The 14,994-nt window shown below is 38.6% G+C and overlaps 3 protein-coding genes across 7 annotated transcripts; 2 read left to right on the forward strand and 1 right to left on the reverse strand.

Annotated features, from left to right (window-relative positions):
• The first annotated feature begins 373 nt into the window (after positions 1–373).
• On the forward strand, positions 374–3,012 carry LOC143916805 (uncharacterized). 2 transcript variants are annotated; one of them, XM_077438050.1, is made up of 4 exons: positions 374–524; positions 630–2,154; positions 2,287–2,707; positions 2,813–3,012. In XM_077438050.1, exons 1-2 carry the CDS (start codon positions 496–498, stop codon positions 919–921), a joined length of 321 nt encoding a protein of 106 aa, XP_077294176.1. In that variant the 5' UTR covers positions 374–495; the 3' UTR covers positions 922–2,154; positions 2,287–2,707; positions 2,813–3,012. The 2 variants fall into 2 exon arrangements, with proteins under 2 accessions (XP_077294176.1, XP_077294177.1); XM_077438051.1 differs by having other exon boundaries at positions 378–524; positions 2,287–2,760; positions 2,866–3,012.
• Positions 3,013–3,390: 378 nt separating this feature from the next.
• Positions 3,391–5,766, forward strand: LOC143916729 (uncharacterized). 4 transcript variants are annotated; one of them, XM_077437954.1, is made up of 6 exons: positions 3,391–4,070; positions 4,141–4,307; positions 4,373–4,530; positions 4,633–4,770; positions 4,851–4,976; positions 5,052–5,766. In XM_077437954.1, the coding sequence occupies exons 1-6, from the start codon at positions 3,994–3,996 to the stop codon at positions 5,283–5,285; spliced, it is 900 nt and encodes a 299-aa protein (XP_077294080.1). In that variant the 5' UTR covers positions 3,391–3,993; the 3' UTR covers positions 5,286–5,766. The 4 variants fall into 4 exon arrangements, with proteins under 4 accessions (XP_077294080.1, XP_077294082.1, XP_077294079.1 ...); XM_077437956.1 differs by having other exon boundaries at positions 3,928–4,070; positions 4,379–4,530; XM_077437953.1 differs by having other exon boundaries at positions 3,952–4,070; positions 4,373–4,536; positions 5,052–5,759.
• A 3,065-nt stretch (positions 5,767–8,831) lies between these two features.
• Positions 8,832–11,262, reverse strand: eIF1A (eukaryotic translation initiation factor 1A). The gene has a single exon (XM_077438332.1). It carries the CDS (start codon positions 10,749–10,751, stop codon positions 10,305–10,307), a length of 447 nt encoding a protein of 148 aa, XP_077294458.1. The 5' UTR covers positions 10,752–11,262; the 3' UTR covers positions 8,832–10,304.
• Positions 11,263–14,994: the final 3,732 nt, after the last annotated feature.

Below are 14,994 nucleotides of genomic sequence, written 5' to 3' on the forward strand. Positions count from 1 at the left end.
CGGCAATTTTCCTGTGCGACAGCATACCGCGCGAGCGATTTTCATAGCAGCGGTTATCCTGGTAGCGATTCACATTTAGGATGTTACCAGTGATGTGCTGCTAAAATTCTATGAACCGGTTCGTATTTTGGCAAACAACCCTCCCCCCCCCCCCCGATTTTTATGCTTTTTTCAAATTTAAAAGGAAAAATTATAATTTAAACAAAAATTATTTTTATCATATATTACAGAATTATTTAAACCTATTAAATTATGGGTCATTAAGTCTGATATGTGTCTTATGGGGATCTAGTCTTGTTGTGAAGGTCTTCTTCACCACCAGTCCGCCATGTATTATAGACAGGTTCGTCTGTGTTCGATATTAAATACAGCTATGTTCAATATGGTATTTATTTGGTAGTAACACGTATACACAAGTATGATTAATTGTTGGCAAAAGTTTGTCGTTCAGCGGTCTCTGGATATGGTAGAGTGTCGCTGGCTCGGCATTCAGCTATGTTCGGCAAGTCGCTGGATATGGTAGAGTGTCGCTGGCTCGGCGTTCAGCTATGTTCGGCAAGTCGCTGGATATGGTAGAGTGTCGCTGGCTCGGCGTTCAGCTATGTTCGGCAAGTCGCTGGATATGGTAGAGTGTCGCTGGCTCGGCGTTCAGCTATGTTCGGCAAGTCGCTGGATATGGTAGAGTGTCGCTGGCTCGTTGTTCTTCCAAGTCCGCGTAGTGAAGTGGTGGCTGGTCAGGAGCTGGATGTTGACGGGTCTGCTGCTGTGTGTCGACTGGGGTTGTTTGGGTTGTACCTCCTTTTATATGGTTTCTGGAATGCTTGGTGGAAGTGGTTATTGATGCGTACGAAAGGAATTTGCTTTCGTCGAGGCGTCGAATTTTCTGGAATGCTTGGTGGAAGTGGTCGTACGAGCATTTAGTTTGTTGATGCGTACGAAAGGAATTTGCTTTCGTCAAGGCGTCGAATTTTCTGGAATGCTTGGTGGAAGTGGTTGTACGAGCATTTAGTTTGTTGATGCGTACAAGAGGAATGCACTTTTGTCGAGGCGTAGTATTTTCTGGAATGCTTGGCGCTGTTCCGCTCGATGTATTTTGTTGTTGCGGAATATTCTCGAAGGTTTCGATGACGATGACGACGACGAGATTCCTACATGGCTCTCCGGTGAGTGTTAGCGATGTGTGTGATTTTGTGGGAATCTTGATGTGTTGGAGTCTATTGACTCGATGGCGTCGTTGTTTGTCCGGTTGTGCTGGAGAAAGTTGTCTCAACAGCGGGTCTTGTGTTGCATGCCGGTCCAAGTCTTGTTCTCTACCAGGTTGCTTATTTTGGGCGAGCTGCGTTGGTAGTGAAGGTTTGTGATGGCTTGGATGGTGCTGTTGTGCAGGCTGCTGTGTTCTGCGTGGAGTCATTCGCGTGACTGTTTTGCTGGTTGTGCTGGAGTTAGTTGTCTCGGCAGCGGGTCTTGCGTGAAGAACGTTGGTTGACGAAGTGCGTTGAGTGCTGGTCTTCGTTGGTTGTGCTGGAGTTAGTTGTCTCGGCAGCGGGTCTTGCGTGAAGAACGTTGTTTGACGAAGTGCGTTGAGTGCTGGTCTTCGTTGGTTGTGCTGGAGTTGGATGTCTCGACAGCGGGATTTGTGTGGAGTAGCTGGTCCATATGTACTTTCACACCATGTTACTGTTTCGGTCGTTACAATGGTAGTGAAGGTTTGTGACGGTCTGGACGGTGCTGTTGTGCAGGCTGCGGCGTCCTGCATGGGCTCATCGAGGCGATGAATCATCGAAGGTGTGATGAGCGGTGCTGGCGGATCAACAGTAGTGGATCCATTTGGTTGTTGTCTCCGGGTTGCGTCTTGTTGTGGCGAAAGCTGCGGAGTTGTTTGACATGGTCACTAGTTGTGGGGACATGTAGCGGACTGCGTTTGAAGTCTGCGTTGAGGGTTGCGTTGTAGACTGCGTTGTAGGCTGCGGTTGCGTGAAGTCTGCGGTTGCTATGTAGGCTGCGATGTGGGCTGCGATGTGGGCTGCGATGTAGGCTGCTATGTAGGCTGCGATGTGGGCTGCTATGTAGGCTGCGATGTGGGCTGCTATGTAGGCTGCGATGTGGGCTGCTATGTAGGCTGCGATGTGGGCTGCTATGTAGGCTGCGATGTGGGCTGCTATGTAGGCTGCGATGTGGGCTGCTATGTAGGCTACAATGTGGGCTACTATGTAGGCTGCGATGTGGGCTGCTATGTAGGCTGCGATGTGGGCTGCTATGTAGGCTGCGATGTGGGCTGCTATGTAGGCTGCGATGTGGGCTGCTATGAAGGCTGCGTGGTTCTTAGTCGGGGGTCACCAGTTATGGTGAGGTTGGAAGTTGACTGCGCTGTGGGCTGCTTTGTTGACTGCTTTGAAGGCTGCGTGGCTCTTAGTCGGGGGTCACCAGGTATGGTGAGGTTGGAAGTTGACTGCGCTGTGGGCTGCTTTGTTGACTGCTTTGAAGGCTGCGTGGCTCTTAGTCGGGGGTCACCAGGTATGGGGATCTAGTCTTGTTGTGAAGGTCTTCTTCACCACCAGTCCGCCATGTATTATAGACAGGTTCGTCTGTGTTCGATATTAAATACAGCTATGTTCAATATGGTATTTATTTGGTAGTAACACGTATACACAAGTATGATTAATTGTTGGCAAAAGTTTGTCGTTCAGCGGTCTCTGGATATGGTAGAGTGTCGCTGGCTCGGCATTCAGCTATGTTCGGCAAGTCGCTGGATATGGTAGAGTGTCGCTGGCTCGGCGTTCAGCTATGTTCGGCAAGTCGCTGGATATGGTAGAGTGTCGCTGGCTCGGCGTTCAGCTATGTTCGGCAAGTCGCTGGATATGGTAGAGTGTCGCTGGCTCGGCGTTCAGCTATGTTCGGCAAGTCGCTGGATATGGTAGAGTGTCGCTGGCTCGTTGTTCTTCCAAGTCCGCGTAGTGAAGTGGTGGCTGGTCAGGAGCTGGATGTTGACGGGTCTGCTGCTGTGTGTCGACTGGGGTTGTTTGGGTTGTACCTCCTTTTATATGGTTTCTGGAATGCTTGGTGGAAGTGGTTATTGATGCGTACGAAAGGAATTTGCTTTCGTCGAGGCGTCGAATTTTCTGGAATGCTTGGTGGAAGTGGTCGTACGAGCATTTAGTTTGTTGATGCGTACGAAAGGAATTTGCTTTCGTCAAGGCGTCGAATTTTCTGGAATGCTTGGTGGAAGTGGTTGTACGAGCATTTAGTTTGTTGATGCGTACAAGAGGAATGCACTTTTGTCGAGGCGTAGTATTTTCTGGAATGCTTGGCGCTGTTCCGCTCGATGTATTTTGTTGTTGCGGAATATTCTCGAAGGTTTCGATGACGATGACGACGACGAGATTCCTACAGTCTAATACTTAACTTTGTCTTTTTTTTTAACAAATAGGATTCATGAGCGAAAATCCTCGTTTCACCTCTACAGAGCTTATTGCAATTGTATTAATAATATTTTTAGCTTTTCTGACCGTTTCAGGAAATTCATCCCGATTATCTCTTAAAATATGTATTATCAATATAATCTTTGAAATCGTTTACATTTATTTTGAACTTAATGATTTCACTTAGAATCCTAATATTCTATTAGCCAGCTTTAAAAAAAAAATGTTCGTATTTTAAGAACCAGCTCTCCGAACCCAAATTATATTAGCAACTGGCTCGACAGAGCCGGTGCGAATTCATAGTAGCATATGACTAGATGTAACCCATTTACCATACTTGTATGGGATAGTGTGAGTGTGTATACTCGATGCTTGGATGCGCCCGTATAACCAATAAGTAACAAAATGTATATGGAGAACGGAAAACAAATTATGTGAACTATTAATTTATTTATTTTAATAGATTGTTGAAAAAAACTATACATATATATCTTTTGAGTATGGCTGAATATTAGGGCCTAATATTGCACGTGTTTGCTATTTTGACGTTTGGCGTCGGTGAGCTTTTATAGAAATGGGTCGAAAAATTCCTGGGAAAAAGCATCGAGGTGTCAAAGATCCTTACAAACAGCGTGCTGAAAGACTCGCTGCGTTAGTACTCCTAATTATATTTCTTTAATAATTTAATAATAAATTTATTTTCAAAATCAATTTCTCTTAGATTAAAATCAAAAGTAAACAAAACTCCAGTTCATCCAGATGAGCAACCTATTCCAAAAAGTCTTGTGCGATTGATGAGTTGGAAAACCAAAAATCTACCGAAAAAACTCAAAGACACTGTTGATCCTAAATCATCAAAATCAGTAAAACGGAATATTCGCACTAAAGGTATCTATACTATTTTGATCACATGCAAATTCGGTGGTGTTACATAAAGTGATATTTATTATAAGTTGTAGGACGTACGGAAAAAAATGTTTCAAATCCCCTTAAGAAGTTACAAAAATTAGATGGAGAATCTAAAAAAAGTTTCAATGCACGTATCAATGATGCACTTAAAACGTTAAAAAAAGACACAACTTTTGACGACATCATAAACGACATTCCCAAAGTAAATGTTATTTTTTATTATTATTATATATAATATATATATACATATATAGTCTAAGATTTTTACCATTCTCAAAAAAAATTGCCTCTTTCACAATTTCAGGATAGAAAAAGAAAAAGTACTGATACTGAAACTTTTCCCAGAAGGAAGAAAAGAAAAGTGGATAAAAATGAAGTGAAACTATCGAAATCTCAAAAACGCACTCAACGAGAAAAAGTAAAGAAAGAGGAAATCAAAGAAGTATGTAATGTAACTTTTTTATATATTATATAACTCGAGACTTTTTATAATTCTGTTCTAAATCTTTGAACTATTTTCAGAACAAAGCATTCGATGAATTGTTTTTGATACAGAGAGACAATATTAAGTTTGGTGAAGTAGTACATGAACCACCATCACTTAAAATCAAACCGAGGAAAGCAGAAGTAATAGACGGTGCTCCAAGGGTATGAATTGCTTATAAGTTTTTACTTTTCTTTAGTATTATTTGTAAAATAATTCCTTTTGCTACTAAATTTCAGCCGGCTAGAAAAGATTTGTTACTTAATAAATATTTTAACAACGTCGATACCCAACCAATGAGTAAAAATGTTACAAGGGATATCAGCTTACAAAACTTGAAGAAACAAGGCGTCGATCTTAAGGGTAAAAGGAGAGATCTTCCCGACAATGTTAGAAGAAAATTAGAACAATCGCAAAGAGAAGCTGTTGAAGCGTATAAACTTTTAAAAACAAATCAACATAAAAACAAGTAACAAAATTGTAGACACAACTTCCTCTCACTATATGATTTATATATTTTGAATAGACATGCTACATGTTATTCAATTTTTTCCCATGTTTTAAATGCTATTCACATATGTATATGTATAGTTATTATTTTGATTCTTTTCTGTTATATGTTTGACCATTGTGGCGCATTAGGAATTCCTGAAATGCCACAATGGTCTAAACTTTAAAAAATAAAATAAAATAAATATACATACTATCATTTTTAAATTTTCAACATAAGTTGGACACAGGAAAACTATCATGCTTTGAATTCATATTTTCCTAACTAGAAAATGTCTCATTGAATGACCTATTACAGTATCTTTTCGAAATAATCCAAACAGGAAGAAAAAATCACTAAATTGTAAAAAATAATCAACTGAAATAATTCATTATTTTTATATTATATTAAATCGAATGTTTTTAATAAAACGTTTTATTGAGTGTTACTCCTTACCATCATGTACTTTTGACTTGACCTGAAAATCCTATCGAGTGATACTACCTGATTTTAAGCAGCGCAGGGTTCTTATAAATTTTAAATCGAATACTTACTTATCCATGTTTTGAATAATGATGGATGAAATTTCCACTCTCGATATGTAGTTGATAACTCAGTACCCTAGTAACAAATATCTCACTAAAGTAGTGTATAAACTCCTGAATTGTAATTATACTAGATTCAAAATGTAATAAATACATTGAGATTTAATTATTACCAAAATTGTATCTACATATATATGGGTCATGTAAATTCTACTTTTGCCTTGATTCAAACTGGGAATGCAATTGGAAAAAATAGTAGTCAAATTTTGCACACCACTTGCAAATGATCCAAATTTTAGAATAGCAGCCAATTGAGAGACAAAGAAAAGGTCGAATGAGATGCCCTGTTTGTTCATAATATCGAATCGGTTTACGTATGAATGTAGTATATCCAAAATGTACGGCATAGTGGCAGCAATCAGAATTTACTGACACAATTTGTAACCTACTATTAAAGGAAAAGATAGATCTGCAAAGCATATTCCAACACTTTTTGCATGTGGCTAGTAGTGTTATCCTGAAGTTTTCTCTCTATTAAGTATTATACCTATATATTTTATCTTCTTAACTGAAAGAAGCTTGTAATATACATCATGGAATGCATCCCCAGACGTCTTAAACCTTCCATTGGGTGCAACCGATCGGACAGACAATGCAGAGATTTTGTTACCTTATCTCGTTGCTAAGGAACATAGGCACCCGGCGCTCCCAGTAGCTGCCTCTTTTGACATGCTCTATCCAACCTTCACATACCATGAACCATCTCCATCTTAAAAGAGCTGGCCGTCTGAGAGACTCCACAAAATGTAGGAAAAGGGTTCTTTCATACTTACGCAGTATGACCAGGAATAATGTGAGGAGTCTGGTAGTCACCGGAACGCTGGAGGGAAGGCGAGTAGGACGGTCTGAACAAATAAAAAAATTGGTGGGATGGTCCCTTAACGCTGCCTTTAACTTGGCACAGAAACGGGAGGAGTGGAGACGGATCGTCCATCAAATTCAAGATGACACCAGTAGCGGCTCGTCTATATGGGCTGCGAGGCTACAGCCTCCCAGAATAATAAAAATTCATGCTATTTATGCCGTCCATATGTGATGCAGGGCTGCAGACCTCCCAGTATAGTAAAAAAGCATGCTATTTTTGTCTGAATTTGATCACCGGTATGGTCAACGAGCTACTAAAGCCTGATTAATCTCTGCAGCCCCCCCTCTATGAATTCTCACGAGCCGCTACTGGATGACACCCAATGACCACGCCACTCAACATTGAGTAAACGAGAAAGAAGATGCAACTTACTTATCACGTAGTTTGTCATAGAACTTTAATACGAGAAATTGTTCTAAGTTTTATTGAGAAAAGCTGATTGCGCCGAACTCGTCGAATTTTTGAAGATAAGAAGTATATGTAGGGGATCCTCCAACTTGTTAATTTACTTTCCTTGAGCCAAAGGGAAGTCGAGGGATGCTTAAACTGCTGTTGATATTGTGTATTTACCAAAGAAATGTTTAACATGATAGTAAGGCGCACCAATCAGTACATACATACATATATACAAAGGTACATAGAAATCAGAGCTTTTATTAGGATTGCTGCATCTAGCAAGAGCGTACAAAGGATATCGGCAAAGTCTCGAGCAACTTTGGGGGCAAGACAGTGATGTTGAATTAGGTGTTTATTATGTTTTTAGAATGTGTGCCCATCAAGCATTGCACCCAAACTCATCGGTCACCATATTGCGACCGACGGAAGGCTGAAATGGAGAGACCGATAACTCATACGTATATGAAATACTAAATAACAAATCATGGTGTTCATAATTAAATATCTATGAAAGTGCAATTATGTAACAACTTTCAAAATATAGCTAACGGCTTTTCATAATATATATTTTTACTTTATCTATGTATGTACGTAGTAACAATAGATGAAATTCGAACTCGAGATTTTGACTGATTCGAACTCAGAATCGATTACTGATCAGGTTTTCATGATCTAGAAAAAATGTGTGAGCCTGTGTATTTTTTGAACACCGTAAATCCTATCGAACTGAAACTTAGTATCGGTGACTGAAATTTTTATCGACACGACGTAAATTTTATTCAAATTTTTAAATTGACCAGAAATGGTACCTCCCCTTATAGGTATCCCCTTTATTTTTTTAAGTTTTTAAATTCAATTATCTTCCAAACCGCTCACTGAATGGGACTGTAGTTTTTATTTTACATGTAAAATAAATTATAAATTTTATAACCTAATATTGAACTGAAATTTCAATATTAGTCAATATTATCATTTATTGAAATTTCAGTTCAATATTATCATTTATTGAACTGAAATTTCATGTATAAAATTTGGTAAGCATCCCTCAACCAGAAGTGACAGTTTACTGTTGTCCGATTTTTCTTCCATTATTTTTTTCACGAAAAAATTCAAGTATTATTCTTGTATCAGTGATGAAAATAAAAAAATATCCCTAAATTTAATAAACTGAAAGTGGAATTTTTTCCTCTTAGAAAGGTCAAAAATGTTGTGCCCACTATTCTGTCCACACCCCTGAACGTAGCAAGCTGAAAATTTATATTTGTATTCTTTATCAATTAACTTAGAGCTGATAACGTTTTAGTCAGAATTCGCAAACCGGAAGTAGTATTTTTTTTAAAAACAAAATTTCATTATTTTATTTTGACCTTCTAAATTATTTTAATCTTTTTGATATTTATTGTGTATAATACTGATAGTGATTTTAAGTAATAAAAACAATTGAACAAAATTCGACAACCAGAAGTAGAACTTTTGTCTTGTGCAAGTTTCCATACATTTGCGCTCAATTTGTATCGAAAATGCTGTCATAGCTATTAGTATTTCATAATGCTGCTGGTATGGGAATAATGTTTGTACGGTTCAATATAGAATTTTGTATTGTGACTTTCTTATATTCCCTAAATTCATGGGTTGGTCACACCCGTTTTTTTTTATTAGGTGAAGTGCTTCAACTTCTATAACGAAAATGTAAATTTGATATTAGATAGAATTTAAAAAATTAAAAATTTTATATTAAACAGAAATTCTATATGGCAAAGTAGTTAATAGATTTCAAGTATAATTGCAAAATGCAAAACATGTCCGACTGCATTTGCATTTGGCATTAGTTCAATGTTAAGTTATTTTATTTCGCAATACTCTTGGCGTAGCAATCTTAATTTTGCGTAATACTAAAACATATAAATGGATGAAGGAAGTTTAAATAATGCAAATGATTGTAAATGAATACTTTAAAATTATAATCATTATTTCAAGCTCTAAATTTTCCATATAATTTGAGTTCTGTTAGAATCAATCTTTATACATTACCATGTTAAACTTCCTCATTCAAGTAGAATTTCTTCTTTCAAAAATAAATTTAATATGCACTTAAAATACAAAATTGCTGTCAATCATTCCAGGGAAAATAAAATACTCGTTAACGAAATTTTGTAATACATTTATATCAACAATTGCGCACTTTAAACGTTCATAATATATAAATATAATGTATATATGTATATCTATCATAATTTATCGCAATGTAGATCGGCGCGATCGAACGAAATCCTCACATGTATGGTTTCATATATAATTTATGCATCCTTCGTATATAAATCGTGTTCGTAACACACGTGACATCGACGATTGTTATTATAATAAACAAATAATAATTACACTGATAAAGTTGGATTGTGACACTCGCACTGACGCGTTTCAATACAAATGTCATTCATCGGGACATATTAAAATATCAATTTGAAAAACTTACAATTTAATTTGCCCTAATATATAACATACAATGTACATGGAAACATAGACAGATACAACATTTTTTCATAATCGATACACCAAGTATTCATTTAAATATGTATGTGTAGCCGTTATGGGAGGAAGCGGCCGAGGAAGGGATCGTAGATGACGACACGCCCGGACCACCCCGCTGGAAATTTCCATTTATAAATACATAATTAATTGAGTTTGTTCGTTGAGATCAATAAATAAAATGTTGCAATTCTTGAGTTTTCACATTAGAGAATAAACCCTTATGCAGATCAACGTATTTCATTAAACTTAACAGACATACAGAAGAGTCTGAATTCAAAATTGGATAAAACCATCATATTGCAATAAATAAAGAGTGTCGTTTGATACACCCGTCTAAAAAAATACTGCTTTGGAGCACCGTCCACGTTCGGTCAGCTCAACGTATGTATCATTAGGCATCTTAGGGGGTCGCTCAATCGTTCTATTGTCACAAAATTATAACAAATAAATTGGAATTTGAAAGTGAGGTGATTTAAAGTGGATTTGGCCGTGGCGGTAGAGTAAATCCACATAAGGGTTAAAATGTCGAGATGAGATGTTCGGGGAGGAGGGATCGTATCGAAGTGGTGTGCATTCGACAAGGATGAAAAGGAGAAAGAGAGAGGGATCAGATGGCGTCGACGGGATCCACCTCGTCGTCGGAGCTGATTTCGTCGCCGAACTCGATGTCCTCGTCGAAGCCGTCGTCGACGAAGGTGACGGTCTCGTTGATGCGCACCGTCTCGGGGAACTCGCCGTAGGTCTTGAGGTTGCGCGCCTCGTCCGGTGTGTACCTCAGGATGACGTCGGCCTTGGCGTCCTGGTAGTCGCGCAGCCCGATCAGGATGATGTCGCCCTGGTTGATCCACACTTTCTTGCGCAGCTTTCCTCGGATGTGGCACAGCCGCTTCACGCCGTCGAAGCACATGGCCTCCAGCCGCCCGTTGCCCAGCATCTTCGTCACCTGCGCGTACTCCTGCCCGTCCTCCTTGAACACCAGCTCTCGCTTCTCCGCCTCGTTCTCGTTCTTTCCACGACGCCGATTCTTTCCTCCTTTTCCCTTGTTCTTCGGCATGTCGGCTGCGGCTGCGGCTGCGGCTGTGGCTGTGACTGAGACTGACGACTGAGACTAACTGAGACTAACTGCGGCTGGTGGCCGAAGCCGAGGAAAGAAGCGTGCGGGAGGGGGTGGCCGATTCACTCACTGACAGATGGAGCGCACACGCAGACCATGAGACCGCTCGTTCACTCCACGGCGCGGCCCACGGTTGCCAACTTTAACTGGATTTTACAGCGACTGATGGAAAACGCCACACGTGCTATTCACATCCAACTGGAAAAGTATTGTGCGTTATTACAAATCGCCGAATCAATTAATTATTATTCAATGTCAATGATAGTCGTGCAGTCGTGGCTATTTGTATTCAAATATTATTTCTATCAAAAAGTAGTGAAAATGAGCTCCGTCAAGGGCACGAAATGTATTGGCTGCGTCCACACTGGTAAACGGACTACTGGTCATATGTGAACCAGTCACAGGACAACCGGTCGCTCTAGATCGGTCACACGCGATCACCCGTCACATTAAAACTGGTCACGAGAAAACCGGTCACACCCTAAAATCGGTCACGAGAAAACTGGTTGATTGATTTTAGGGTGTGACCAGTTTTAGTGTGACGGGTGATCACGTGTGACCGATCTAGAGTGACCGGTTCACATTTGACTAGTAATCACCGAACCGTCCACACTACCGATAACTACACCCGATATTGCAACCTGTGGTTGCTATTTAGGAACTGGTTATGGAAAAATTCGTAAATATCGGTAGTGTGGACGTAGCCATTCAGTCATTTCTAGGGTTGTCAATAATATTTTTGTTAAGACGGCATATTCTCTTTTTTGACCCGATCCGTTTCTGTTAGTATGAGTGGTATGTGATGTTGGGTTGGTATGAGTGGTATGTAATGTAAGGTTGGTATGAGTGGTAAGTGATGAGGGTTGGCAGGCATGCGCAGCAGATACTGGCTAGTTAGTTCTGCGCGGAAGACGCTGGCAATAAGACATATATTATCTTTTAAAGAATAAACTACTTTATCTTGTATATGCTGCGTTTTAAGGTCTGTTCATACTTAACAGCACTGCACGACTCCGTTTCAAATATGTCATTTTATTACATTTCTATTCATATCTACCTACACGTCGCGGTCACGTCACGTTCACAGCACTTTGGCCGAGTGCAAGGCAAAATCGGCTTACTTATACATTACAGGCCATGACATAAAGGTTAGTTTTAATCGAAGAAATTTTCTATAGGTTGGTTTTAATCGAAGATGGTTTGGTGATTATCTCGCAAAAAGTGGTCTCGCGCACGTTACTAAAGTCTCGATCACGGAACATCTGGCACCCAAAAACTCCATCGATCAAAATATTAACCATCCACTACCTACGCGAAATAGTGTACTAACGAGAGCTCGAGACATGTTTATGGCAACGATTGTCGTGCACGCGATTGAAATTTGCGCAATAATCCGTTTACCGTTCATGTATAAGTTTGAATGAAATTTGTATATTATATCATTTCTTCCCTATTTTTAATTACTTTTCCTTCCTGTCTGACTAGTAACTTTTAGTTTTTGCCTAAGAAACATTGGCGTAACTACCGCGCCCGCAGACCCCGCAATGTGGAGGGGGCGCCGCAAGTCGGCGTGCCTTTTTTACAGAATTTTCAAATTGTTCTTTAAATTTTTTTAAAATCTTTTCTTATTTTTCAACCTATTTGCATCTCGCTTTTTTATGTGCATATAGGTGAGAATTCTCTCTTATTCTTGTAAATATATGTATATAATTTTATAGTGCTAAAACAATAAAACAAAATTAAATGTTTCGTGAAAACCAATCAAATTTTTCAACTGAATATGAAGATTAATTTTTTTCCAAAGTACGGGCTATACGGCCAACTTAATGCAAACTGTTGCGGAAATTTAATCGACCAATCCTAGCCCTTCAGTCATTTCTTCCTCTGGCATTTCTGGTGAAGTGGTCAATTCATTTATGAGGTTCCTTTTTCAATAAAAATATCCCAAACGCACTTGAGATTCTCTATCGCGCGATCATTTTTTCGCGTGACAGAAACTATTGCACAAAAATATTACAGTGCTCGCACTTGCGACTAAACAGTCGCAAATTTTTCAGTTTCAAAATTGATTTTACAGAAACTTATTGTGTTGTGGCTCTGTTCTTGCGCTTAAAAGCAAAAGAAAAGTGTAAACAACAATATTGGGTACATCTCCTTATTATTCAGAGGCTTCTAACCGTTTGAACGCCCAAAGCGCCTTAAGGCGCAAACAGCCGTATCAATTGTACGCCCAGTGCGTCGGCTGGGCGTCTAAGCGGCTAAAAGGATTATTTCATAAAATTCATCTCGATTTGATAAGTCATCGCAAGAAATTTTTGAAATCAATGGTTCGACACTCTTCGTCACGTACTGAAGTGCGATTAATCTGCAGCAAATGCGCGCGGGTTCATAAGACGCAGTGGCGTAACTACCGCGCCCGCAGACCCCGCAATGCGGGGCGGCGTGCCTTTTTTGAAAATTTTTTAATTTGTTCTGTAATTTTTTGCAATAATTTTTTTAAAAACCTCTATTATTTTTTAACCTATCTGCATCTCGTTTTATTGTATTTACATATAGCTGACAATTCTCTCTTATTCTTGTATATATTTTTGTTAAAACAACGTGTTAAAACAATAAAATAAAATTATATGAGGCGCAAAAATGTAAAAATTTATAAATTTTTAGCTGTCAACATTAACAGGTGGGAAGTTTTTAAGGAAAATTCATCATCAGTTACTTTAAACAGATTATGCACTGCTTGTTGGTCGTCCAGATTAGACTCTATTAATGCACTTCGATATATATGTAGGTACATATATGAACAGATGTTTTAAAATTTCTTACAGAAATAATTTTAAAAAGTAAAAGAAATGATGAACAATCAAAAGAAAAGTGACTAAAAAAGAAAATGGAAAGTTTCGAATTTATTCTCCTACTCGTGCTTCTTGAAAAATTCTTCGGTTTCTCAACTTTGTTTCAAAGTTCCTTCAATCAAAAAAATGATATCAGTGCTCAGTCTATGATTAGACTGAGCACTGATGCATCTTGCGAGATCAGTAATTTTAGAAATTACTCGTAACAATTTCAACAATATTAGGGTTGATGCCAAAATTGAATCTTAAAGCATTTCGATGAACTTAGTCATGATATACGATTCCAGGATCCATTAAAAGAAATTTTGAACGGCACTAAACGTAACCTAAGTGCAAATGAAGGTTCGTATCACGTTATTAAAACATTGTTTCAAAGTTCGCTTTCCTGCAAAACAATTATCAGATGACATATATGTACATATATATATGTACATATGTATATCATGAAGCTATGTCTCTAGCCAACTAATATGTCAATGATTTTGACAAATCATTGCCTGATCAGATACTTGATTTCCGTTCGTGCTTAAAAGAAAGCTCTTCATTTGTAATTTTTATAATTTAAATTCGTCATTTAAATCATCTTGTTCCTCACGCTTCCGGTAACTGTAGTCACTACGGAGCGCTCGTTTACAAGTTGAAACTTATTAAAAATTACTTATGGTCAACTATGTCACAAAGTAATAATAATTAAAGTAATAGCAATGATTAGTATTAAATTTTAACAAAATAGTCGTGTTTGCCAATGAGTCCAGAAAAAAGTTTTTCTACGTAAAAAAGGTATGAATTATTAATTTGGAAAGCTATTTTGCTGTAAGGAAATAATATGAATATATGGGGGGGGGGGGGGGGGCGCCTTAAAATATTTTGCGGGGGGGCGCCTGGAAATCACGCTACGCCACTGATAAGACGCATTTTATTTTGTGACAATCACGTTGCTCGTAGAGGCCAGTTGCATCTTTTTAGTAGCTGTGATTTTTTGGTCACATGTGCGTGCGGTTGTACTTAATTGTATATTCTATTTTTGCGACCAAGTGATGGCGAGACAAAAAATCGCAAGTGCGTTTGGGGCTTAGTGGGATCAAATAGAAAAAATGGATATTCGTCAAACACATTCGAATATCAAATTTGTCATTTTGGAATTATTTGAAATCTGAATTAATGAAAAATAAAAAATGTAACATGTCTCACCCATTGAAACACTATTTCATCGTGACGATATATATGTACATATATACGACGATTTCAACGGATACTTGGTTGTGTATTATTGGCCACAAAGCGCTCGCCAAAAGTCACTAAAATCTCTATAACGGAATATCTGGCAGCCG

Source organism: Arctopsyche grandis, chromosome 9, assembly GCF_051622035.1.
Source record: "Arctopsyche grandis isolate Sample6627 chromosome 9, ASM5162203v2, whole genome shotgun sequence".
Lineage (NCBI taxonomy): Eukaryota > Metazoa > Arthropoda > Insecta > Trichoptera > Hydropsychidae > Arctopsyche > Arctopsyche grandis.